Here is a 27,841-nt window from a genome sequence, read left to right as displayed (position 1 = left end):
ACATACTTGGAAAAAAAAAAGAAGTTTTCCAAGTAATAATGCACAAGAAAGAACAACCAATATGCAGTACAGTACAGTACTTTAAAAATCTTAGATTTTGCAAGTAATGAATAAATATCGGATTTGGCGCATAATAACATGAAAAGTGAACCTGATGAAAAAAGATATTACACCACTCATAAAGCTCGAGCAAAATCGAATTTTAGGTCTACAATCGGAAATAATGCAGCACATTATTTGTTGCGTCTCACAAAAGCAATATAAATCAGTGTTTATTGATTTTAAAACGGATACTTGTGCAAATAATACAAGGAAACACTGTGCAAGGAAGTTCAACGCATGAGGTCATGACGTCCATCATTCCCATGTATAAAATGACTTTTCTTGCTTGGCGCTCAGCATTGATCAGTATCGGTTCTGAATTAATCAAACTGGGTGGTAATAATATTTTAATGGTTTCATTTTTATTTATTTGTTATTATTTTAGTGTTTATTTTTTAAATAATTCTAAGCGGAAGTGTGTCACTTTTGAATCGGAAATGCGTAACCTCAGATCCGCCTCCTGCCCTGCGTCCTGCCCATAAATCGTGAGGTGAAAACAGCAGCTTATATGTTGCTAATGTTATAAAGGTTTTGCTTCACTTTTTATCGTATTCTCCGGCCAGAAATGCTGACAAACGTGGTCTCGGTGGCGCCAAAGGTGAGTTTAAAACTAAAAGAGCCCCGGATATCGGCTTCGAATGTCTAATTTTCTGCAAATAAATGAAGTACAGTACACAGTGTAGACAGTAAAGGTAATTTTTGGTGATTGAAAGCAATTGGCTGCATTACTCCTTTATTATTATGAAACATTATTAGTACCCGACTGCAAAGCCGCAATGAGTCAGCGAAGCCAAAGCCTCTTGCCACTATTTTACCCATCACTATGGTATCAGTAGCGTAGGTTAGGTAGTTGGTAGTAGGTAGGTGTAGTAGGTACCCTACCTAGTTCAAAATGACACCATTTGCATTCTGGATGAGATTAAAATTTATAAAATTTCCTTCTTGATTAATTTGGTGAATTCCGTCTCAATTTAGGATAATTCCGGCCGTGAAAAACTATCCCCTATGGCCGCGAAAAACTATCCCCTACGGCCGCGAAAAACTATCCCCTACGGCCGTGAAAAACTATCCCCTACGGCCGCGAGATTTCTAAAAAATAATTCTTCGTCAATTTTAGAATATTTGACGCCGTTTTCACCCTCCGAAACGCGTAATAAGCTTTTTTGAAATAATTTTTGAAATGCTCGAATCTCATTGGTTCCGGTGTTTGGTGACGATTTTCGTTGAAGATAACCAGGCCCGTGCGGGCCGAGGTTGGTCTTAAAGTATTGTAATTACAAATTAGAGGTGCATAAGATTGTGAATCAAACAAAGACGGGTGAAACAAACTCATATTGAACGTTTTCTCAATTTCTTTATGCATACTTCCGCATCCGGACGATAGCGGCCTCCATTGAGTGATTTGGTTTTAGAAATATTTTTTCAAATGCTCGAATCTCATTGGTTCCGGTGTTTGGTGACGATTTTCGTTGAAGATAACCAGGCCCGTGCGGGCCGAGGTTGGTCTTAAAGTATTGTAATTACAAATTAGAGGTGCATAAGATTGTGAATCAAACAAAGACGGGTGAAACAAACTCCTATTGAACCTTTTTCAAATTGTTATGCATACTTCCGCATCCGCAAGATGGCGGCCTCCATTGAGCGATTTGGTGCGTCACAGCTTCGGAATTCTCAAGCCAAGGGATCCAGCATAATCTGGTTTTCAACATAATACGTACGCGTTTATTCACAACACCGGCTTCGCCGGCTACTAGTACCGACTGCAAGGCCGCAATGAGCCGGCGAAGCCAAAGCCTCTTGCCACTATTTTACCCATCACTATGGCATCAGTAGGTTAGGTAGTTGGTAATAGGTAGGTGTAGTAGGTACCGTACCTGGTAAGACTTGGTAAAAGAGAAGAGCAGAGAGTCCTCCCCAATGGCAATACCTGCATACAATAAATGTCACAAGAAGCTTAAGGAAGTAACTATGCGATGTGCTAGCTTAGGGCCTATTTTAAGAAATTTTAACTGGGCTTAACATACGTTTTCACAGTACCGTATGTGTGTCGTCTTCTAACTTCAGTCGCTGTCAGGCGCCAGGGCTGGTTCTCTGACTCTCCGGGCACGGCAGCTTCCTCCACCAGAAGACGTTAGCTTGCAGTGATTAATTCGGTGAATTCCGTCTCAACTTCGGATATTTCTGGCCGTGAAAAACTATCCGTATTTCTAAACTAAATATGTAAACCGCTTATACCATATTTCTGGCCGTGAAAAACTATCCCATACGGCCGCGAGATTTCTAAAAAATAATTCTTCGTCAATGTTAGAATATTTGATGCTGTTTTCACCCTCCGAAACGCGTAATAATATTTTTTCAAATGCTCGAATCTCATTGGTTCTGGTGTTTGATGACTATTTTCGTTGAAGATAACGAGGTTGGTCTTAACGTATTTTAATTACTAATTAGAGGTTTCATTAGATTGTGAATCAAAGAACGACGGGTGAAACAAACGCCTATTGAACTTTTTCGCAATTGTTTTATGCAAACTTCCGCATCCGGTCGATGGCGGCGACCATTGAGTGATTTCATTTTAGAAATATTTTTGCAAATGCTCGACTCTCATTGGGTCCGGTGTTTGGTGACGCGTTTTGTTGAAGATAACCAGGCCCGTGCGGGCCGATGTTGGTCTTAAATTATTTTATTAATACATTGGAGGTGCATTAGATTGTGAATCAAACGATGACGGGTGAAAGAAACTCCTAATGAACGTTTTAAATTTGTTATGCATACTTCCGCATCCGCAAGATGGCTGCGTCCACTGCGTTCGGAATTCTCGAGCCAAGGCATAATCAGGTTTTCAACATAATACGTACTCGTTTATTGACAACACCGGCTTCGCCGGCTATAAATATAACTGTACCTGAGAAGGAGGTCAACCCACCTGATGTTATTTAACGACACGATAGGCTCAAACTCAAGACCCGAAGACCATAACCCAGGCTTTTAAGTATACATTTAAATGAATGAAGCGTTGTACTTTGCCTCATACAAACCTTTTTTGGATACACGATGGAGGATCCTGGAAGAGCTAGAGCAGATTGGAAAAGGGGGGGGAAACACCAACAGCAGAGTAGAAGTGAGAATGAGATCAAGGGGAGGGGGGGAAAAGGACACATGGGGTTGAACAATCTAACCACACAAGCTGAATGAAGTACAGGAAAAAGAGGAAGGGGAAAGTGGAGATGAACCAGGAAAAGAAGAAACCAACAGACAACTTTGGAAAAGTTTGGAAATTGGACATTTGGGGTGGAAGAGATCATAAGCATGCATGGAAGATAGTGGGGAAGAGCTGTCTTGAAGCCCTGGAGGGAAGAATTGGACTTAAAAGAATGGTGAAGTTTGTCGCACATGTGAGAGAAAAGAGGAACAAATGACTGGAGGTGAGCAGGTAACCTGGATTTTGGGAGTTTAAGAAGAGGGTTACTGCCAGACCGTGTGTGCCCTGCAGAAACCTGGGAGAGACAGAGGACAGAGGGAGCAATACCAAAATGAAGACCGTAGAATGTAGAGAGGTCACTAACCTGTTCTGCAATGAGTAACGATGAGAGAGAAAGAGAAAGGCCTAGACACTCAGCTTCGTCGTGCGAGATCCCAATGATTTTGAGGGTCTTTCTTTCCATACCATCAATAAGGGCAGGGGCACCAGCTCAAAGGGGGAGAGTACTCCATAAAGTGGTGAATGAAGGCCTTGTAGGTTGTCAAAAGTTCAGATTGGCCAAGGAGAGACCTTGCATGATTAAGAATGCCCAGTTGGTAGGTGGCTTTGGAAGCCATTTGGAAATATGGTCTGCCAAAGAAATGTCCTGGCTGATCGTGAGGCCCAAAAGGTCAAGTGACTTATTTGAAAAGTAGATGGGAGTGTTTGCCAGACAGTCCTTTTGGAGAGAAGGGGTGAGTGTGTGGGATTTGACCAGGTTGAAAGACCTAGTCCAAGTATTGTACCAGCTACTGATTCTATCAAGTTCTACAGAGAGGGAAGAGGATGCTGCTGCCGTCTGAAGGATGGCAGAGGGTGGAATCATCACCAAAGAGATATGCTGGATTTTCCAGGGAATCAGAAATATCGTTGATGATGAGGAACAAGACTTGGCCCAAGGCACTATCTTGAGGCACTCCAACCTTGACAGGGAGAGGAGATTAGAGGATCTCATTAAGAGCCGCACATTGAATACGGGTGTGGAGGAAGTAATCCATGACAGGAGGTTGGCTTGGATGCAATAAGCAGAGAGTTTGGAGATCAAGGCGGGCGCAAGACTGTATCAATACCAAATAACATTTAATTTTTAGCTCACCTGGAACGAAGTTCAGGGGAGCTTATGCGATGGTGCGACGTCAGTCCGTCCGTCAGTCAGTCCGTAAACACTTGCAACTTCTTCTCTGGTACCGCTGATGGGATTGTGACCAAATTTGGAACAAATTATATTTGTTATGTTTTGATTAAAGTTTGTTCACGGCACTAAGAAAATCAAAGACTGTGGGGTCTACGGTGGGTTGGGGTGGAGGGGTGGTCAAAGTGGATCCAGGTTTGACCCCCCCAAAATAGATATTTGCTTTCTTCTCTGAAACTACGCACACGATTTTGATTAAACTTGACCACAACCTTCACCACCCATGCTGTACCAAAGTTTGTTCACGGCATTAAAAAAAGCTGCCCCTTTGGGGGTTTACGGGGGGGTTGCCCCCCAAAATAAGTATTTGCTTTTTTTCTCAAACTACACACGCAATACTGATGAAACTTGACCACAACTTTAATCACCTGTGATGCACCAAAGTTTGTTCCCAGCATTTAAAAAATCGGGTCTAAGGTGGTCTATTGGGGTGGAGGGAAGGGTGGGGGGGTGGAGGGAAGGGTGGGGGGGAGGAGGGAAGGGTGGGGGGGGTGGAGGGAAGAGGGGGCTTGCCCTCAAAATAGGTGGTTTTTTTGTTTGTTTAAAGTCTTATGATTATGTTAGTATGATTCTACATGCTGCCCTGTCTTCTCGCAACCATTGAAATTCGTTTAAAATACCGTTAGTCATTGCAGTATACAGTTTATTCTACCAGGTGAGCGCCAGGGGTATTGCCCCTATGTTTATGGCTCCCAGAGGGAGGTATTAAGTGTTTTGTGTTTTTGCTAACATTGATTTTTACAAATAAACTACCGCTTATTTATGTATTAAGGTTTGTTTTTCTTTATTCTTACCTCTCCCCTCTGCCACGTTCCTGAATCGTCAGCTTCGCCTTGCATTTGGAAGCCGGGCTGCTTTAAAGCAGTTGTACACACCTGCAAGAAAACATGGGGTAATTATTTTTCAGGGTGCATGCTGGAACCCACATTATGCTGAGTTAGTTATTTACTTATTACCTATGCATTGCGGTGGGTGAGGGTTGGTGTCGGGCAGGGCATTGAGAAGATGAAGAAGAGGAAGAAAAGGAAGGATGATAGCAGAGCTAAATGAGGGTAGCGGAGTGCTGCTCACCTCCACTCAATAGTTCCTCTTTTCTTTTTTTCTGCTGTAGAAACGACTTCCATAATCTTGTTCTTCCCTCCATGTCTTCAAGACGGCTGTTCACCACCATCTTTAATCACCCCCACCACCCATCGAAAACCATGGTTTTATGCCACCATTAACCCTCCCCAAGTCAACTTCTTTCCAGTTTTACCTTCCTGAGAGTTTGCTTCTGTATCCATCTTGTCCAGCCAGTGCATCCTCCCCTACCCCTCATTCTTCCACACATCCAACTACTTTGTCCCTCAGTCCTGCTGTTGGTGTTTCCCTCCCCCGATTCCAACCACTTTCAGCTGTCGCTTTTGTTCCGTTACATCCTGATCCGTTATATGGTCTAGCTCCTCCACGAGCCTCGACTTTGCATATAAAAGATGTTGGAAGGAGTAGGAAATGATAGGAAAGGAACCCAGTGCCATTCCCGGTGTTTTTCTGCAGCAAACAAAAATTGCTGCCTGTTTTGCTTGTGGAGAATGCTTTTAGTGGAGAATACCTGTAATCGTTGACAAGATTTGATTGTTGACATGGAGGTAAAATTATTGCTTGCTGGTAAAACCTTTATGATGCTTTTGTTCATTAAGCTTCTCACACACATACTCTCTCTCTCTCTCTCTCTCTCTCTCTCTCTCTCTCTCTCTCTCTCTCTCTCTCTCTCTCTCGCTCTCTCGCTCTCGCTCTCTCTCATGCTCTCTCTCTCTCTCTCATGCTCTCTCTCTCATGCTCTCTCTCTCTCTCATGCTCTCTCTCTCTCTCATGCTCTCTCTCTCTCTCTCATGCTCTCTCTCTCTCTCATGCTCTCTCTCTCTCTCTCATGCTCTCTCTCTCTCTCTCTCTCATGCTCTCTCTCTCTCTCATGCTCTCTCTCTCTCTCATGCTCTCTCTCTCTCTCATGCTCTCTCTCTCTCTCCCATGCTCTCTCTCTCTCTCATGCTCTCTCTCTCTCTCTCATGCTCTCTCTCTCTCTCATGCTCTCTCTCTCTCTCTCATGCTCTCTCTCTCTCTCATGCTCTCTCTCTCTCTCATGCTCTCTCTCTCTCTCATGCTCTCTCTCTCTCTCATGCTCTCTCTCTCTCTCATGCTCTCTCTCTCTCTCTCATGCTCTCTCTCTCTCTCTCTCTCTCATGCTCTCTCTCTCTCTCTCTCATGCTCTCTCTCTCTCTCTCTCTCATGCTCTCTCTCTCTCTCTCTCTCATGCTCTCTCTCTCTCTCATGCTCTCTCTCTCTCATGCTCTCTCTCTCTCTCATGCTCTCTCTCTCTCTCATGCTCTCTCTCTCATGCTCTCTCTCTCTCTCATGCTCTCTCTCTCTCTCTCATGCTCTCTCTCTCTCTCTCATGCTCTCTCTCTCTCTCTCTCTCTCTCTCATGCTCTCTCTCTCTCATGCTCTCTCTCTCTCTCTCATGCTCTCTCTCTCTCTCATGCTCTCTCTCTCTCTCTCTCATGCTCTCTCTCTCTCATGCTCTCTCTCTCTCATGCTCTCTCTCTCTCTCTCTCTCATGCTCTCTCTCTCTCTCATGCTCTCTCTCTCTCTCTCATGCTCTCTCTCTCTCTCATGCTCTCTCTCTCTCTCTCTCATGCTCTCTCTCTCTCTCATGCTCTCTCTCTCATGCGCTCTCTCTCTCTCATGCGCTCTCTCTCTCATGCTCTCTCTCTCTCTCTCTCATGCTCTCTCTCTCTCTCTCTCTCATGCTCTCTCTCTCTCTCTCTCATGCTCTCTCTCTCTCTCTCATGCTCTCTCTCTCTCTCTCTCTCTCTCTCTGTCATGCTCTCTCTCTCCCTCATGCTCTCTCTCTCTCTCATGCTCTCTCTCGTTCTCTCTCTCTCTCGTTCTCTCTCTCTCTCGTTCTCTCTCTCTCTCATTCTCTCTCTCTCTCGTTCTCTCTCTCTCTCGTTCTCTCTCTCCCTCTCTCTCCCTCTCTCTCTCTCGTTCTCTCTCTCTCTCTCGTTCTCTCTCTCTCTCTCGTTCTCTCTCTCTCTCTCTCGTTCTCTCTCTCTCGTGTCCCCCCTCCCTGCCCCTTTTCCCCTTCCTTGAACCAAGTCTCATCAGAAAGCCGTGCGCCGGGTTACAATGATTCCTGGAGATGGAGTGGGACCTGAGCTCATGCTGTCGGTCAAAGATGTTTTCAAGGTCATCAATCCTTCATAGACATGATGAAATGTTCTCATGGCTAATTGTTTTATGCAAGTCTCTAAGTGGGAAATGTAGAAACAAAATTTGTAGTTGGAACTTAATCTTTACTTCTCTTCTCTTCCTTGTAAAGTGCTTTAATGTAGTTTCAAATGAAAAGTGATCCAGAAGAAAGATGATTCATCAAAATGGGATGAAACAAAATGTAGGGTGAACTATTAGACACTCACAAACTCATCCGCACATTTTTATGCCTCCGCCGACGAAGTCGCCGGAGGCTTTATGTTTTCTGGTTGTCTGTCCATCCGTCCATCTGTGATAGGTTTTCTTTACCGTGATAACCTAAGCACAGCTGAAGGGATCCAAGTCAAACTTTATACAGGTGTGTATAATGATGTAAAGATGAACTGATTAGATTTTGGGGTCAAGATGTCAAAGGTTAAATGTCAGCCGTCCCATTAGGTAAAAATTCTGTTACCGAGCAAACTTGTGAACCAGTCATGAGATTTTCACCAAAGTTGGTATAATTGTATAATATGATGCAAAGATGAACTGTTTAGATTTTTGGGGTCAAGAAGTCTTAGGTCAAAGGTCATGTGAAGTAAAAAATTATGTTACTGGGCCAACTTATGAACTCGTGATGGGTTTTTAACAAATTTGGTATAAGTGTATATGATGCAAAGATTAACTGATTGTATTATGGCATCAAGTGGTCTAAGGTCATGTCAGGTAAAAATGTGATAACTTTAGAACAGCTGGAGGGATTTAAACCAAACTTGGTACAAGTATTATAATGATGTAATAATGTGGGCGGACTGCGGAGGCATATATTGTTTGATGTCGTGATGTCGAAGAGTGTCGTTCTAGTTAAATATTGACGTCCTGCTTATGGAATTTTTCCACTTGTGGAATATAACGCGTTTCTTCCACTACCACTGAAGATGGATAGAGGTTGATTTCACCCATGTCTTTGTTTGTCTGTCTATCTGTGAACAGGATATCTCAAATAGTTTTGGCCGAAACTTGGTGGATAGGTTGGATGTGTGACGAGGACGATTTGATTCAATTTTGGTAAGGATATGGATCCGAGATTTTTTGTTTTCGGATCCGAGAACAACTTCCTGTACCAATGCTGGCAAGTGATTCTTCACCATTGAGCGCTGGGGCTAAAAACTATACATAGCACGATATCTCAAAAAGTTGGAGACGATGATGGAAACACGAGGTAGATGAGTTAGTTAGGTGAGAAGAACAAGCCAATTAGATCTTGGTTCAGGGCCGGATCCAGATCCGGCCTATCAGTGGGATGCAAAATGTGAACTCCAGCCTGGGGGAGGTATGCGCTCTACCTATAGAAAAGTAAGCCTTTTTATCTGGAATAGTTAAACTATGAGTTTGCAGATCCATCGTGCTGGAATGGCTAAATATGAGGGTGATGCGTGAATTGGTGCAGGCTGCAGACGTACCAGTGGAGTTTGAAGAGCATCAGCTGAGTGAAGTGCAGGGCACAGCAACACAAGAGAAACTGGAGAAACTATTGCAAGACATGCGAGCCAACCGAGTCGCCATAAAAGGTGAAAATGAGTGCTTTTGAAAATCTTATCATGATACAAGAGACACCGTTTCACATTTTTGATGTACAACTAGTAAGAAAATATAACAATGTATATACATGTATAAAATGTCCCTCATTATGTTTGAATGTGCTGTGTCTTCGAGTTTCTATGCCTCTGGCATCGGAGCATTGTTTTCAGGTTGATTGTCCAGCTGTGTGAACGTCTGTACTTGCATAGCAGATTTTTGTTACTGCGATGACTTCTGAACTACTGAAAGGATTTTGACCCGACTTGGGACAAAATGAATTGATTGGATGTTTGGGTTCAATCGGTCAAAAATCAAAGGTTACATGACCTGTAATTGAAAAGCTTCATTACCAAAATAAGTTGTGAATCATAGAAGGGATTTCAACCGAACTTAGCACAAGTATGGACTGTGATTCAAATATGAACTGATTCAATTTTGCGATCAACAGTGCCCTTTGAAAATCATTTTGCAAAGCTTGACATGTTAGAAGCAGCATCTGTTGTTGTCTCCTACTTATCTCTTTCTTTCTTAGATCTCCCTCATATGACTCACAAAGCTTATAAAATAAGCTGTAAATATTTGGAATAGTACCTGAGAGAAAGGGACTTGCCTTTACACAACAAAAGAGTTGGAAAACCCTGTTGGCTCACCCAAAGGTCTGATCTCGCAGCTTTCCGTAGTGCAAAAACTCCTGACGATGTGGGTCGGTGCAAGCCCCGAAGGATCATATGTGGGCGCGTTCCACCCAAACCCCTGACCACCCCTGCCAGTGAATGGAGTTGGAACCTTGTGTGCCTCTTGTTACGTGCTCCTCCCCAAACCCCGGTCACGCTGTACCTCCGAGCCCCGAGAGGAGTCACGGCAGAAAGATGTGTTATTCTGTATGTCAAAGATCAATGGTGAAACCACACCAATTGTTACCAACAAAGAAGTATTGTATTAAGATCACACAAGAATAACAGTACAACAACAATAGTAATCAAATTGTACAACCAATATATATTTCCTATGATGGTACCATCAGGTTCGTACAATATAACTCACTGTGCTCCAAGTGAGCGAAAAGAAGAACATTCCCAATGTCTCTATTCCCGCATCAAGCCAAAGTCGATCCGCTCCAGTAATCGTCAGAACGATGTCTAATCGAGACCAGAATCCCGTTCGGATGACAGTCACAGTCACGCGGCCAAAGCTGTGCAAAGGCGCCCTCAAGGCGACCGGGAAATCACACCCTCGGGTATGGACGTTCCACGGCTCCAAATCGGCGAACCGCAGATTTCCCACTCAAAAGCCACGTTGCACATACACACACCAGATTAACGTCTGGATGCAATGAGAATGGTTGAAGCGAAGTGAAAAACCTTGAGCGATGTGCAAAGCGCGTGAGTCAAAATGGTCGACGGCCCGTTCTCGTGGCGTAACGGCACTCCGATGATTCTCGTCGGAATCAACCGCAAAACCTGTCACGCAGGTTTATCTGTCACAGCGATGACAACTCTGTTGCAGGAATCCCTTTCCCGGGAAACCCAAAGTTGACACGTGACCCACGTTCGCTCAGGACCTTGAAGCAGCTCGGCTTCTTGTCCGACTCACTTGCTCCGCCTTCTCTCCTCTTCTCTTCGTCGTTGTCCGGTTCCGGTTTCATTTAAAACATTAACTTTTTTACCTTTTGAAAATAGTAATCTCTATCTCCCTTAAACGACAACAATAATAGGACATGGAATCAAAAATGTTTACAGTGGATGAAAACCACAACAACGGAAGTGACGAATCCGTAACACTTCCCCCCCTCAAGAAAGAAAGTTTGAACATTGTGAAAACTTTCTTTGCAGGAAAAAACTCTTAACAAACAAAAGTAAAACTCACACCCAAATTATCAATTCACGTGAGCAACTACAATTAATATTCCCCAAAATAAAGCAACAAAACTTCCAAACAACCTACAGAAATTTCCAGTTAGTTCACTCTGGACAAAGCATCATTCCCCAAAATAAAGCAACAAAACTTCCAAACAACCTACAGAAATTTCCAGTTAGTTCACTCTGGACAAAGCATCAGCATCGACATTGTCCATGCCCTTTACATGCTCAATTTCCAAGTTGAACTCCTGCAAAGCCAAACTCCATCTCATCAACCTCTGTTTTTTTTTTTTTTTTTTTTTTTGTTTTTTTTTGAGTGAAGGTTAAGGGTTGTGATCATAAATCCAAAGCAAAGCAAATCTATAGCACTTTTTGGAGGCCGAGCTGAGAGCCAGGTTTCATGGTGGTTGGGTGGTGAGGCCTGGAAGTATTCACTGCATGGACGCATTTAGGAACGTGGAGTTCACGGGTTAATCCGTGTAGGAATCTTGGCTCGGCTGCTCCTGAGCACTCGGTGCTTCCAACTCTTCTCTTGATCATAAAAATCATAATCACGGTTGTAGAGTCGGGCTGTAGTCACGTGAGTAGCGCTCCCCATCTCGGCTACCACCGTAATAGTCATCCCGTCGAGAGTTGACAAAACTGCGCTGCTGCTGCTGGGAGCCTCCGTAGTAATCACGACTGCGGCCGCCACCAAAACTACTACTCCCACCCTGGGAGCCATAGCCACCTCTGAAACTACCTCCACGTTTTCCTCCTCTGTGGCCCCCTCGATGCCCATGGCCTGCCTTCTCTACTGTTATGGTCCGACCATCCAAATCCTTGCCATTCAAATCCTGTTCTGCATCTTTGGCGTCCTTTGTGTTTTCAAACGTGACAAAGCCAAACCCTCTCGACTTTTGCATCTCCCTGTCTTTTATCAGCAGCACTTCCAAGAGTGGTCCATATTTGCCAAAGATAGAGTCCAGAACATCTTCGCTTGTGTCAAAGTTCAGTCCACCTACAAAGAGCTTGCCAACATTTCCTCCATCCATGACTTGTGTGTGCTGACACTTAGTTTCAGGGTACTCGACAAGAAGTGACTGTGCAAAGCGTGACGTCAGTACCTTCTCCTTCTCTTCGGAGCGCTTCCCACCCATAGCACGAGTCGCGGCACAGGATGGAAAGATACCCGGAATCTCCTGCTCTAACTGGGCGGTGTTATTTTCCATACTAGGCTTTTCAACAAACATCGGGTTACCAGAAACTCGACCACTGGCCAAATCATTCCCGATAACAAAAGAGATTCCCTCGACAGGAAGAGTGGCTTGTAAACCTACGGTGACCGGTCCTGACACCAAATCAGACTTCAAATGGATGACATGAAGTGGAGCTTTAACATAGCCACCAACCCCCTGTAAAAGAACACTAACACCAGTTGCCGTCTTCTCTGACAACAGCAAAATGCCCTCAAGCATCAAAGATTGACGTGCTCCTGTGTCCCTCAATACCCCAACAGGTCTCTGGTTCGTTAAGTCTCCATCCAGTGACACAAACCCCTCTGAAATAAAAGGTTTGTAACCCTCTTGAACAAGGTCGTTCTGTGATGCCGTAACTTTGGCATGGGAACCTTCACAAGGCACTGTCCTCCAAGGACGATTTCTCGCATTGGCCAATGCATTCGGAGTTGTACTAGTCTGACTCCGCTCCTGATTTTTCCTTTTCAGGGCGTAACATTGGGACATCAAATGCCCAGGTTTCTTTCAAAAAGCGCAAGTAGGCCCGGAGGAAAAACTCGAGGTCTGCCTCGGGCCCCCCAGAAGATAAGTCTGTGTTGGAACTGTAGTCTTCTGATCCCTAAAAGTCGCGGTATCAGATTTGTCCCCATAGTCATCTCTAGGCCGCCTCCAGGAATATTTGTTCTTCGCCCCTGATTTACCATAACTCCCCTGGCTATCTCTAGGCGGGAAGTTAGGTTTGTGGAACCCCATCCTGTGTTTCAAGGCATAGTCATCTGCCATGGTTGCTGCCTCATACAACTCTGGTTTTCTTTTCATCCAGATGTACTTCAATGTCTGCGAGGACACACTGTTTGAATTCCTCCACCAAGATCAATTGTCGCAACAGGTTGAAGTCTTTCCCAATCCCCTTTGAGTCACACCACCGATCAAACATGGTTTCCTTCATTCTGGCAAACTCCACATGGGTCTCACTCCCTCTTCCTGGCATTCCTGAATTTTTGCCGGTAAGCTTCAGGGACCATTTCATCGGCTTTGAGAATGGTTTTCTTCACTATCTCATAATCTGCACATTGGTCAATCGGTAAAGCCGAATAGATATCTTGAGCTTTACCCACCAGAACACTTTGCACTAACATAGTCCAGGACCCCACAGGCCATTTTAGCATTTGAGCCACTTTCTCAAAGTGTAAAAAAAACTTGGCTACCTCCTTTTCATTGAAGGGTGGAACCAGCCTCACATGCCTACCAACATCCCAAGTGTTCTGACTAGTTGTCGAACTAGCCGGCATGTATACTACTTCTCTCCGTTCCCTCAGTAATTCCAGCTCCTTGAGTTTAAGTTCCTTCTGATACTCCATGTCACGTTCCTTTAACTCCCTTTCGGCTCTCCTTTCCTCTGCTCTTTCCTCTGCTCTTCTTTCTTCTTCAGCTCTCCTTTCCTCTGCTCTTCTTTCCTCGAGTTCCTTTTCAGCTCTCCTTTCCTCTGCTCTTCTCTCCTCGAGTTCTTTTTCAGCTCTCCTTTCCTCTGCTTTTAACCTTTCCTGGCTCTGCAGTTGCATCTCCATTTTCCGGAGCTCCACATTTTCTTTTTCCTCGGGTAACCAATCCGAGGCTACCTCTTTCCATGTTCCTTGTCCCACCAGAGATTCTACCACCAATGTCTGCATCTCTGCTTTCTTCATATTAACTCGGACCTCCAAGTTAAAATATTTGGCCAATATCAAGAGTTCCGATCGTTTTAACGCTTGGAACTGTGCCTCATTAGGGGACGGCACAAACTTTTCTGCATCAAACACCATGGTGACTATCAGTTAACACCTGTTAACCTTCACACAAAAAATTTCACTTTTTTTTTTGAAAAATTTGGGAATGTTAGAAAAATTCCAAATTTGGGAATTTTAGGAATGTTAGGGAATTCTATCCCAGACGAGATTTAGGGAATTCTATCCCAGACGAGATTTAGGGAAATCTATCCTGGACGAGATTTAGGGAATTTAATCAGCAAAGACGAGCCCCCAATTTCTGTTACGTGCTCCTCCCCAAACCCCAGGTCACGGTGTACCTCCGAGCCCCGAGAGGAGTCACGGCAGAAAGATGTGTTATTCTGTATGTCAAAGATCAATGGTGAAACCACACCAATTGTTACCAACAAACAAGTATTGTATTAAGATCACACAAGAATAACAGTACAACAACAATAGTAATCAATTGTACAACCAATATATATTTCCTATGATGGTACCATCAGGTTCGTACAATATAACTCACTGTGCTCCAAGTGAGCGAAAAGAAGAACATTCCCAATGTCTCTATTCCCGCATCAAGCCAAAGTCGATCCGCTCCAGTCATCGTCAGAACGATGTCTAATCGAGACCAGAATCCCGTTCGGATGACAGTCACAGTCACGTGGCCAAAGCTGCGCAAAGGCGCCCTCAAGGCGACCGGGAAATCACACCCTCGGGTATGGACGTTCCACGGCTCCAAATCGGTGAACCGCAGATTTCCCACTCAAAAGCCACGTTGCACACACACACACACCAGATTAACGTCTGGATGCGGTGAGAATGGTTGAAGCGAAGTCAAAAACCTTGAGCGATGCGCAAAGCGCGCGAGTCAAAATGGCCGACGGCCCCTTCTCGTGGCGTAACGGCACTCCGATGATTCTCGTCGGAATAAACCGCAAAACCTGTCACGCAGGTTTATCTGTCACAGCGATGACAACTCTGTCGCAGGAATCCCTTTCCCGGGAAACCCAAAGTTGACACGTGACTCTCGTTCGCAAACGTTCGCTCAGGACCTTGAAGCGGCTCGGCTTCTTGTCCGACTCACTCGCTCCGCCTTCTCTCCTCTCCTTTTCTCTTCGTCGTCGTCCGGTTCCGGTTTCATTTAAAACATTAACTTTTTTACCTTTTGAAAATGGTAATCTCTCTCCCTTAAACGACAACAATAATAGTACATGGAATCAAAAATGTTTACAGTGGATGAAAACCACAACAATGGAAGTGACGAATCCGTAACACTCTTTTGAACATGGCAGACTTGATTATTTATTTAAAGGATGTCTGCCATTGGAAACACTTCCCTGAGGGACACTCCATATCTGGTTTGAGTGTGTATTAACAGCAATGGGAAGATCATATCTGGGGCTTGTGAATGCAAAGGGTAAGTTTAAAACTAATTTGCTTTAATCAATGTTGGGATGGGAGAGGAGAGGTGGAGGTGGAGGTGGAGTGGGGTGCGGTGGGGTGAGGTGAGGGGGTTTGGCCTGAGCGGGAGCTGTGAGGGCTGTTATAAATATATCGTCTGTGTGGTTCCACGGCCACAAGAGGTGTGTGTGTGTGTGTGTGTGTGTGTGTGTGTGTGTGTGTGTGTGTGTGTGTGTGTGTGTGTGTGTGTGTGTGTGTGTGTGTGTGTGTACACGCATTGTTCCACTGCTGCCATTTGCTTGTATTAACAGAAAATGGTAGTAGCAACTCTGACACCTCACATCCACTGATTTTTATTTATTTTAAATTTTGTGAGTCCGATTTGCATTCAGGAATACAGCAATTGTGGCGACACATTCTGAAATTGCCACTCTTTTGTTTAAATTCTGAAAATTATGTTAAGACTATTTAACTTGCAGATTTTGCCATAGCGACGGCAGGTTAAAATGCCCCAGTTAGTGGAAGCGAATCACTGAAAACACACACACAGTTTATGCAAATCTCAAGCTGTTATAAATTGTTATGGAAGCCATTTTATTCTTTTCCAGTTCTAAAACTGTGGTTGGGCGTGTCTCACAAGGAAAACTGAATGCTCCAATGGAGGTCAAAGGAGAGTTGAATTCGTATGAGATGGAACTGCGGTGAGAATGGGGTGGAGGGTTGGGGAGGGGATGAAAAGAGTGGGTAAAGCATATAGGAAACTGTTTGTGGGTGAGAGGAAAAGAAGGGTACATGTTATGTCGGAAAATGTGCAGAACATGACTTGTTTTTGCTGAACAGGCGTCAGATGGACCTTTTTGCTAATGTTGTTCGCTGTAAGTCTCTGCTTGGCTGTGCAACACGTCACCCTGACTTGGACTTGGTGGTCATCAGGGAGCAGACGGAGGGAGAGTACAGCTCACTTGAGCACGAGGTGGATGGCACGGCGTGATATATATTTTTCTCCATTTTATCACATGCTTTTCTTTAGTATAAGATAACATAACATTTCAGGTGCATGTATACATGTGTGCGCAACACCAAGGATAAAGACAAATGGGCAAATAAAAAAAATACAGCACCAGCAGTAAGTCGCATGTGCAATGTGCATCACACAAGACTTCCTGGCAATGCTGGCAAATTTTAAAATGAACTCAATTGGCACAGATATAAACCAATACAATGGGAGATAATTTTAAAATGAACTCAATTGGCACAGATATAAAACAATACAATGGGAGATAATGGTGGGAATGGTGTCGCTACATGCTGATCCACTGCAGGTACAGGAGGCTGGTAGGGAAGGACAACAGGCTCATCTTTTTAGCACTTGGTGATAAACCAAGAGCCTCGTCTTTTTACGGCGTAGCCCATAGGGCAAAGCCGTCTAGAACAGTGTGTGTCTTTCTGTCCGTATGTCCCCTCAAACATATACCAATCGGAGCTGAGGATTTGGTCACATGACAGGGTGATGTGATTACGACTGATATCATTACGGTGGTATGGCGGCTGACTCTCCAGTCTCCACACTCCGGCATTTTGATTCCAATTTTGTGCAGGCCGAACATATTGTCGAACCTGTCATATATCACAATCGACATGCTCTGCCTTTACGTTTTTCATTCAGTGTGAAACACAAACAAATCGATTGTTAAAATGACCATCAAATATCGAAAGCATTGGCGTTACGTCTCTTCCAACAATATGGTAACGTATAGGCCTTAGGCTTCATGCCTCACCTTCGGACCGCTTGGGACAAATTAAGCCCATGTTTCTTAATACAGTAGTGTATCGTTTCAGTAGTATCGTTTTCATAATAGTAAGAATAATAATATTGTAAATATAACCATAACACTTTAATACCAATGTCGTGAATACAAAGTTAATGTATTGAAGCAGTGTATGGTTCATGAATCAATGATAAGAGGTGTACGGTACTAACAACTGCGGAAGTAAGGAATTCGCCTCGGTTTTTTTGATAGCATGATATTAACCCAACCTTTGTGGGGTATATAGATTACAGTTGATCTTCCCTCAGTTCTGTAAGTAAAACTTACCTCATGTCGGGATTCCTCCAAATTTCTTTGTTTAATGTTATAAACAACATTAGTGACTGTTTAAAAAGCTAATCATATATGTGTTTGTGGTTTATAATATTTTACAAGCCCGGCTATGCCGCTATTAGACTTTCGGTCTTGTTTTTCTTTTCTTTTCAACACCTTCCCAACGCTCTCGATCTTGGCAAACTCAATCCTGATTTGTGATCAGGGGAAGGAACAGCAGGGGGTTTAGAGGGGGGCAGTGACAGGAGGGGAAGGGGTAAGGTGAGAGGAGGGAGGGGCAAGGGGTGAGGGAGAGAGGGGCAGATGGGATAGGGGAGAGCGAAGCCTCTACACATGGCACTATACTGGACCCTCCATGAGGGATGGGTGTGGGAGCGAGGGAAAGAGAGGAGGAGGGATATGAGGGGGAAGATTGCAAGGGGTGGAGGGTGTGGGAGAGACGGAATGGGGTGTGGGAGAGATATAAAAACCCCGCTTTCGATTCTTGCCAACCTGTTTTCCGTCACCTTCAACTTGCCACATACACATTGTTGATCAGACGTGTGTGGACACCATGGGGCTGACACCGCAGGACTCTCTCAAAATACCGCCCGTCACTCACAAATTTAACCTGTCGCTTCACTGAATATGGAGAAGGAGGGATCTTCATCGTCTTTTTATGTTTAATGGCGTTTTCAGAGCGGTGAGGCTCTCATCGTCCCCACACGTTTCCGATGAAAGAATTCTGGGTTTTTTCCCCAGGTTTTTTTCAAGGTAAAATTTTCATTTTTCAGGGTTACATTTTTCTACAGAAATTACAATGAATACGTTATTACCATCAGTTTTCCAGGTTCATGGCACAAACAGTAACACACAATATGATAACATGTTTATGCACCAGAAGAGGTTGATGCCGAGGCACACTTTAACATTAACAGTTTGAAGTATTGTTACTGAGATAAATGCTTATACAAGGTAAAACAATGCCTTGTTTTCATCCAAATCTAGCTTAGGCTCGTTTCTCTGCTTTAAGTGTGTCTTGGCCGAGCTGTTGATGCTAATCCGCTAAGATAAAACAATACACATGACATAGGCTTGATGCACTTGATGTAATGCATACTGCGTGTATTATTAAAAACGGCGACATTAAATAAAGTGCCAAGATCTGAGTAAATGCTGCTCAGCTATAAAGGTTTACCAAGTTTAGCCAAAAATAATTCTCATTAAAACGTCAAATCATTGCTCTAGCAGCCTAGCCTACATATCTTCCAACACAATGTCTAAGCTTGGTCGGTCTACACACTCTCTCAAAATACCGCCCGTCACTCACAAATTTAACCTGTCGCTTCACTGCTCTACCGAGTGCCGACCTCGAGACTTCGGGGTAAAAAATGATCATGGGAAATGATTAGCAATCTTAATCGGCCCCCTTCCATAGTCATTACTCACCTCACCCACATGACTGCCCTGGACTTTGCGGGTTGCCGATATTCCCGTACCGTATGTCATTATAACAACCGCGATAACAAGATTATGTGGCGCTTAAAATATATAGTTGCGTCAGCAGTCAGCTAATGCCAACCTTTCCACCAAGGTACGAAGACCTTGAGGATGAGCCAAATGTTTAAAGGAGGCGATCTCTAAAATACTGACCTGGCGGTGCACTCGTGGGATGTGGAGAGGAAGGACCTGTGCTTAAACTTGGGATTAACAATAATTTATCTGTAATAATAAGTAAGGAATATGGGATATTGGGGAACATGACAGAGGTATACTGACTGTATAAACAGAGACATTTAAATGTGAATTGAAGAGATTGTATGAAATTTAATGCAAATTGTATTTAAAACACAAACTCACCGTGTGATTTTAATGTGTATCCACCGTATCAAAACGGACCGTCCCCGGGCTGAGTTTCTTTGTAATGCTTTCCGAGCTTGAAGAAGAAGAATTATCAAAAGCAGACTTTCTCCGTAACGTTTTCAGAGTTTGAATACAAAATTTCTCATTGAGTTTGAAGAAGATATGGGAGGTGTATGTTTCCAAAAACACGAGGAGTAATTTAAAAAAATAATTTATGTTCATGTTTTGAAAATCTCATTAGTAGCTGAGTTTCTCTGTCATTCTTTGAAGAAGAAAAAGACGCGCTTATGCTTTGTTCATGCTGTTTCTTCATATTCTGTTTGTTGACGATCACAATAAGGAAATTATGACAAATGGGAATAAAGCTGAAGCATTTTGCAACTTGAAAAAAACACCTTATCCTATGGAGGTATGAATTAAGACAACAGTGCAGAATGAGAACAGCCTTGCTTACATAAATACATTTAGTTATACAAATGCATCATGTTAACTTTTTCAGATTTCAATAATTTTCAAGTTTATAGGATCTGATTCTCAAATCGGAATACCAGATTTCGATGATATGCTTGAATTAGTCTGTGAGAGTAGATAGTGTTTCCAAAGTTGAGGCATGCTTCGATAAGCCGAAACAAAATGGTAGCTTCAGAACCCAGCGATGTCACAGAGGGCTGACAAAGATGGTGTACCGCCATTTTGATAAGCCCTATTTTGTTTTTTTGTTCTGATCACTCCATTAATCATCTTCAAAATGGGTGCCTTAATGCACTCAAACATCCAGTTCATCCATGCACTCCCTTGGACTTCGAGAAGTATGCTTGCAAAGTTTGGGGCTGCTCGGTTTCATGGTTTTGGAGTTATGGAGGAAACGCACACACACTGACACATACTGCCTTTTATTATTATAGATATAGTGTGCTCATTTTAGACATTTACAAGTCCTCCATTTGGTTTGGCCTCTATATTACGAAATACGATTATTATTTTTTTCCAATGCAGGCTGTTGATACAAGTTTACTTGTGCTGATTTTTCCTTTTTTTACCCATTTTCTTGCAGAGCGTGAGCGGGGTGGTGGAATGCCTGAAAATAGTGACCCGGAAAAAATCTCAGAGGATTGCAAAGTTTGCGTTCGACTATGCGACACGACATGGCCGTCATGCTGTCACAGCTGTCCACAAGGCCAATATAATGTACTGAAAATGCAATGTTATCTATTCCAATTACTGTAAGATGACACTGTGGACTTGCGCCAGTTCAAGTAAATATTTTACACTGACGAGTACAGTTGTTGAGTTGACAATTAGAATTGGTGAGATTTATTGCCTCCGCCACCGTAGGTGGACCGAGGTTATGTTTTCACCCCAGTCTGTTTGCCTTTGTCTGTCTGTGAGCTTGATATCTCAAAAGGTTGTGGACGGATTCGGACAAAAGTTGGTGGACAGGTGAGGTGTGTGACATTGACAACCTTTTTCAATTTTGGTGAAGATCCGAATCCTGGTCTGGATATGAGGATTTTTTTTTTCATTTTCAAGTGATTCTTCACCATTAAGATATGTGCCCAAAAATGATATGTCGCACAATATCTCAAAGTTATGGACAGGTTATGACAAAACTTGGTGGATGAGTTGGGTGGGTGACAAGACGAGACAAGCTGATTTGATTTTGGTTCAGGTGTGGATCCAGATCTGGCCTATCGGAGGGATACAAAAGGTAAACTGGTCAGCCTGGCGAAGGTATGCGCTCTACCGAGTGCCGTTGTAATTTGTGTTCTGTATTTTATTTCTTCCACGAGCCTTGGCTTTATACACAAAACGCAGATGTGAGGATAAACGTAGGGGCAGTACCTCTGGCGCTCATCTGGTAGAATAAACGGTATACTGCACTGACTACGGGTATTTTAAACCAATTTCAATGGTTGCTACAAGACAGGGCAGCATGTAGAATCATACTAACATAATCATAAGACTTTAAACAAACCACAAAAATCCTTTTTTTTAGGGGCAACCCCCCCTCCCCCAACCACATATACCTCCTAAGACCCCAATTTTTATAATGCCTTGAACAAACATTGGTACAGCATGGGTGATTAAGGTTGTGGTGAAGTTTCATCGAAATTGTGTGTGTAGTTTCTGAGAAGAAAGCAAATACCTATTTTGGGGGGCAACCCCCCGTAGACCTCCAAAGGGGCAGATTTTTTTTAATGCCACAAGCATACTTTGGTACATCACAGGTGGTAAAGGTTGTGGTCAAGTTTCATGAAAATTGTGTGTGTAGTTTCAGAAAAGAAAAACTACCTATTTTGGCGGGTCAAGCCTGGATCCACTTTGACCTCGGTAAACCCCCTTAGACCTCGATTTTTTTTTTCATGCTGTGAACAAACTTTAGTCACAACTCAACAAATATAACACTGTTCAACAGCCAAATTGGTTCTGACTTATTTTCAACTGTTTCTAACTAATTTGGTGCCCACGAATCCGAATCTGACCTTAAAATTTCGCTATCACGTAACCTTGACGTAGTAAATCATAAGTGTAGAAAAAATCTTGAGCATGCGAATTTCTTGATTAAGTCTCAATAAGTCTATTTATTGTCACAAAAAATAATATGAACTTAAAGTTTTTATTTACATCACATAAAAAAATGTAAATCTCCAAACATAATATGAACTTTATAAAATATCACAAAAATCACGAAAAAAAATGTAAATCTTCAAAAAATAATATGAACTTTAAGTTTTTATTTACATCACATTAAAAGTGCTTCTGAACTGCGTTTGTAGGAGCAATCACTTTCACGCTGTAAAGTCCAACAGTAGTCGCCCATCATGTTTGGATTGAATCGGCCTTGATATCGAGTCTCCATGATGGCAATTTCCTGGTGAAACCTTTCTCCATGTTCATCACTGACATCGCCAAGATTTTGTGGAAAGAAGTCCAGATGTGAAAGGAAGAAATGTATCTTGAGTGACATTCGAGCACCGAGTGCCTGGTAACTCTTCAACATCTTGTCCACAAGCTCTTCATAATTTGGTGCTCCAAAATTTCCAAGGTAATTGTTAGCAAGAGCCACAAAGCTATCCCAAGCAATGCTTTCCAGCTCAGATAGTCTCGTTACAAAGTCCTGATTAGTGAGTACAAGACGAATTTCCGCTGTGGCTGATATTCCTATGGTATACTGGTTCTCAAAAACTGGATGTGCTAGTGAGAATTGGATATCTTAATCGAAATCTACAGGTTCATGTTGGTTAGAATCGCCTCAAAATATACTAGAACCATAAAACTTCTAAAATTTTGTTAACCAGTGTAATTTGTGCCAAATTTGGTCGCAACCCCATTAAAGGTTTCGGAGAAGAAGTTTCAAGTGTTTACGGACGGACGGACTGACGTATGGACAACGCGCCATCGCATAAGCTCCCCTGAACTTCGTTCCAGGTGAGCTAAAAATGATAATTCAGAATTGAATAAACAAAAATAATAAAGTTGTGAGTATTATAATTGGCACGAGTCCACTGTAAATATAGACATCAATTAGGACTCTCCCATCAATTAGGATTAGGACAAATTAGGGCTCGTTTTACTTGCTTCCTTTCCTAACTATCGCCATAATGTGCTGTCCATACCCCTGTCTTTGGCTGCATGACAGGAAGTTGGGGGATGGTCTCTTCCTGCAATGCTGTGAAGAAGTATCTCAACTCTATCCCAAGGTATTGTTTTAACCACTTGTATTTTAGGAAAAGTTTGGGGAACGTGGACAAAAGCTTCATGGATGACATTCCTCGCTGAAAAGCAAAACTAGAAAGCATCTGAAAATGCAAAGCCTGTCCACGTCCGCTTTGTATTTAGACTTCTTCTTCTTCCATATGCTTAATATGACGAAAACAGCTAAAATAGACCAGTGACACAATGTGCAAAGCCTGCCCAATTTTCAAGTCGATCGGATGAAAATTGACGATTTTATGCAACTTTTGATCTAAAAGAAACAATCGGTTTCTAGCTTTTAATTGGTGTACCAATTCAGTGACCCAATAGGCAAAATCTTAAAATTTCAGATAAATTAGATGAAAACTGATGATTACAGGTGATGCTGACCTTTAACTTTTTGATATGATTATTAATTTGTCTTCTCCATATTCTCATAATAAAGCTTTCGAAAATTTGATGATAAAATAGTGGGGGGGCCAATGTTTTCCCGTTGAATTCAAATGTTAATTTGTGGACACTGGTTGGGTTGTCTTTAGGGATGATAGAAGTTGTAGAAAAAATATGTCTCCATTTTTTTCAAGTTCTTTATAGCGGCCATTTTGGATTATCAAAATGGCGTTTGTTGAAAACCGAAATTGTCATTATCTTGGCTTCTAAATGACCTAGAGTGTTAATTTTGGTGTCCAAATGTACATATTTGCGGATACTTAATCCAATAAACACACATTTATACACCTACATATGATCAAAAGGGTTCTTATGGCAGCCATCTTGGATTTTCACGCACTTATGCCAACACATATATATATTTTTTTCCATCATTTTCACTTCTAAATCACATAAAGGCTGGACTTTAGTGTTCAAATGTACACTTATAATGTCTTTGTGCAATATTTTTAGTTGGCAGTGTTCATTGTTACATTGAAGGATCTCCATCCTCCTCATCATCAGTGTTATCGATTCCCATGGGGCGCTCCTGACCCGTGCTACCACACACCTCTTCATCTGCCCCACACATACACATCTCAGAAGACTGCTGACCATGCAGTTGATTTGCTGTGTCTGTTTCAAGACTGTTATCAGTGTTTGCCATTCATGGGCTGGTGCTGCTACCAATGGCAGGGCGTTGACCTCTGTCAGAGGCTTCGAAGAGGAGAGCAGTGAGTTGTAGGCTGTCCAAGTTGGGATATCGTGATGCTTGATCCTACTGCCAGGTGGTTGTTTTGGATCGTGGACGAGTGACCCAACAGGGTCAGCATGCTGGGGTTCTGCAGCTTGCAGCTGGTCATCTGGTGGGATGATGTCGTCTTGTACGTCCTCAGCTTCAGCTGTTCGCATGATTGTGCGTGAAAGTAGCCACACTGTGTCCGTCGCAGAGTACGGCTTGGTGACATCTGGGTTTGACCGTGTCTTGAAGCTATACGTGGTACCTGTGGCAGATTGTTTGTTTGGTGCTTGGCAAGGAACAAAGTCTGGAGCAGTCAGAACCTTGAGTGAGCGGTGTCTGGCCTTTCGGTCATGTAGTGTCAGTGTTCTATGTTCATCTGTGGAGGGTGCATGTTCCCGTCGTTGGTAGAGTGCCCAGGCTGTAGCATGGAGTGTCCGCTTCCCATCAGGTGTGTCTTCATTGAAGTCACTGTTGTCCACTGCAAAGAAGACAAACGTCCCTATGCGCATGGTTCTTGGAAAGTATACACCCTGTTCTGTCGTAGACTCTATGACTGAGTTGGCCAGCTGTGTCTCCAACCGCAAGATCCGACTATAATCAACAGACAGACCGAACCCATGCAGGAAATCCAGAAGCTTCTTGTTTCTGGTGGACTGATGGACTACAATGGCAACGGCAAGCTGCTGTGGCCATTCTAAGCGATGGCGGAATGGTGCATCTGGCTCTTTGGGCTTGTACGTGACTTGGCGTTTTGACTTGTAGCCGTACATGATGTTCTGACTGATGGTTATAACATCTCGATGAATAGTGGCTGAGCGCATAGTCTCTGGCTCAATGCTCGTGGCTGGTCCTTCCAGTAGCCAGCGGAGGAAAGCATAGAGTACTTTGGGTACATGCTTTTCAGCATCATCAGTGTTCATTTCTCCTTCAAATTGCCATGGGTGCTTGTTCTGACAAGCAATGGCACTGCGGAGAACAGAGGCACTCTCAAACAGTTGTTCGATGTTTTTTTCATTTGTCTTCGTCATTGCATCTTCGACAGCTGCATCACGCACGGCAGTGGAGAATACACAGTCTGACTCGTTTCGACGTTTTGGTTTCATGAAGTGAACGTCATCAATGTGAGAGTTGATTTTCTCCTTCATGCCTTGGGTAGTAGGTGATGGGACATTGTGCACACCATTATTGTCAAGAATCCTGGAGTAAACCGACTTCAGGTCAGACATGTTGAGAATTTCACCAGCTTGGAGTAGAGAGCGAACAAGGCTGACAAACTCAATGTCTGCGGCTATTTTGATAACATTAGTTTCTTGCAGTATGTGTTCTTTGTCATCACTTGATGTCCCACTCTTGGGAGCACGTTGGACATTCTGCACCCAGCATGGGAGATGATACTTGACGTCGATCGCATGAGCATCATGTGCACTGATGGCAGCACTCAGCTGAACTTTCCACTTGTGGTTGCTGCCTTCTTCAACAGCTTTCTTCAGCTGTTTACCTGCGTTGAACGTGCATACAACATGTACACTTTCCTTAGTGACCTCTTGACAGAAGAAACAAAGGTCTCTGTTGAATGGAGTTGATGATGAACGTGTGAAGCGAAGAGTCTCGTCTTGCGTAGAACCTGAGGTACTTGCAGCGGCAGGTGCAGAAGAAGGACGTCCACACCTCTTATGAAGATGCTGGGTGTCGCCATGTTCGCAGGCTTTCTGGTGGCGAACTCTAGCACGCTCCAGGTGAGCAGTGTTGCATGTAGATCCATAACATGCCCGGTGCCACTTTGCTTTATTGTTCCTCAAGTCAGTGGCAGTGAAACAGCTTAATCGTTCGCTGATCTGTTTGAAGTCGGCATCACCATATCGTGCCCTCTCCTGGATGAACTGGAGAAACTTTGCATATGAGCCCAGTGCTGGCTCAGTCACTAGTGCACCTTGGGGATCCTGGCACTGAATGCAAAGTGTGAAATCAGTTTCTTTCTTGGTTTTCTTGCTTTTTGGCTCCATCATAGCTCAGGGTCACGAATCTGGAACATACAAATAACAAATAACAATTAAGATAGATGTGCATTAAGTTAGATTTTGGACACTGGTTCGGCTGTGCCATAAAAACCTATTTTTATCCCTTGTAGGTTATTAAAGAAGGTTTCATTCAATTCTCTATCCCCAAAAATGTACAACTGGACACCAGAATCGAAACTCTAGGTCATTTAGAAGCCAAGATAATGGAATTTTACGTTTTCGACATCCGCCATTTTGAAAATCCAAAATGGCCGCCATAAAGAACTTGAAACAATTGGAGACATATTTTTTCTAGAACTTATATCATCCCTAAAGACAGCCCAACCAGTGTCCAAAAATTAACAAGCAATTTCACCGGGCATTTCAATCTGCTACATTGGCCCCCCCACTAAAAGCTCAATTGGTTAAAAAAAAAAAAAAGGTTACGGCCCAGCGGACACACACACACACACACACACACACACACACACACACACACACACACACACACACACACACACACACACACACACGTGGGAGATGCTCAGGAAGGAGAAAGAACAAATACAGCAATTCCAAAGAGGAAATCAAAGCCCAAAACTAAAGAGGAGATTACAAGAAAATAAAAAAATACGCCGAGGATAACATGAGAAAACTAGGTTGGATGCTTGAAAACAACCCGAAAAGATTCTACCGTGAACGAGGAAAACGGAAGCTGAATGTGTCATCCCCTCCTGAAAAGATGAACTGGAATGATTCTGGAACTGAATTTATGAAGATCGAAAAGAACATAAGGAGGTGGAGTGGATCCTAAACCTGGAGGAAAAAAAGCAACTTCTTGAGGAAATGCCCCCAGTAATAATTGATGCAGAAAAGACAAGACGACAACTTGCAAAGATGGCAAACTTCAAAAGCCCTGGCCCAGATGGGATCCCAAACTTCTGGTTAAAGCAATTTGATGCTCTCCACGTTCACTATGCTCGAGCATTCATTGAACTTATCCAAGGGGATCAGGAAATGTATGAATGGCTCACAGAAGGTAACAACTTCCTCATCCCAAAATCTGAAGAGACTCAACTACCCCACAAATACCACCCACAGGTTATTACCTGTCTACCAACAACATGCAAACTTCAAAATGGAATCGTCACAAAAACAGTGTACCACCACCTAAGTCCTAAGACAACAAGGAGGCCTGGAGGCAAAACAGAAGGGATGCAAGAGAGGATGTTATGGAACAATTGACCACCTATTACTAAACAAGGCCATTCTCAAAAATTGCAATACAAGAACCAAATTGTCTGCACAATTGATCGGGCTTCAATTTTTCGATTTCGGACCATGGGCACGCTTGAGGGAAGGGGGTGTCGTGGAAGGGTGTCCACTAATAGAATGTCCACACCTCAAGAACAATGTCAAAGATTTAATTCAATGGAGAAGAGTCAGTTGGTACAACAAGAGAATACA

At 43.2% G+C, this 27,841-nt stretch overlaps 1 protein-coding gene across 2 annotated transcripts in view; it reads left to right on the top strand.

Annotated features, from left to right (window-relative positions):
* The first annotated feature begins 524 nt into the window (after nt 1–524).
* IDH3B (isocitrate dehydrogenase (NAD(+)) 3 non-catalytic subunit beta) overlaps nt 525–27,841 on the top strand; it is a 32,723-nt gene continuing 5,406 nt past the window's right edge. Inside the window, exons 1-8 of one of the 2 annotated variants that reach the window (XM_068098689.2) lie at nt 527–700; nt 5,359–5,424; nt 7,668–7,757; nt 9,211–9,331; nt 16,207–16,267; nt 16,407–16,539; nt 20,565–20,698; nt 23,151–23,211. In XM_068098689.2, coding sequence (XP_067954790.2) covers nt 668–700; nt 5,359–5,424; nt 7,668–7,757; nt 9,211–9,331; nt 16,207–16,267; nt 16,407–16,539; nt 20,565–20,698; nt 23,151–23,211 — 699 coding nt within the window. In that variant the 5' untranslated portion in view covers nt 527–667. Of the gene's footprint in view, nt 701–5,358; nt 5,425–7,667; nt 7,758–9,210; nt 9,332–16,206; nt 16,268–16,406; nt 16,540–20,564; nt 20,699–23,150; nt 23,212–27,841 lie in introns of both variants that reach the window. The other variant, XM_068098696.2, reaches the window with a different exon arrangement.

This window comes from Myxine glutinosa, chromosome 1 (assembly GCF_964187855.1).
Source record: "Myxine glutinosa chromosome 1, kmMyxGlut1.1, whole genome shotgun sequence".
NCBI classification, from domain to species: domain Eukaryota; kingdom Metazoa; phylum Chordata; class Myxini; order Myxiniformes; family Myxinidae; genus Myxine; species Myxine glutinosa.
The sequence above is the reverse complement of the archived record's forward strand: the minus strand, read 5'-3'. Positions and strand labels throughout refer to the sequence as shown.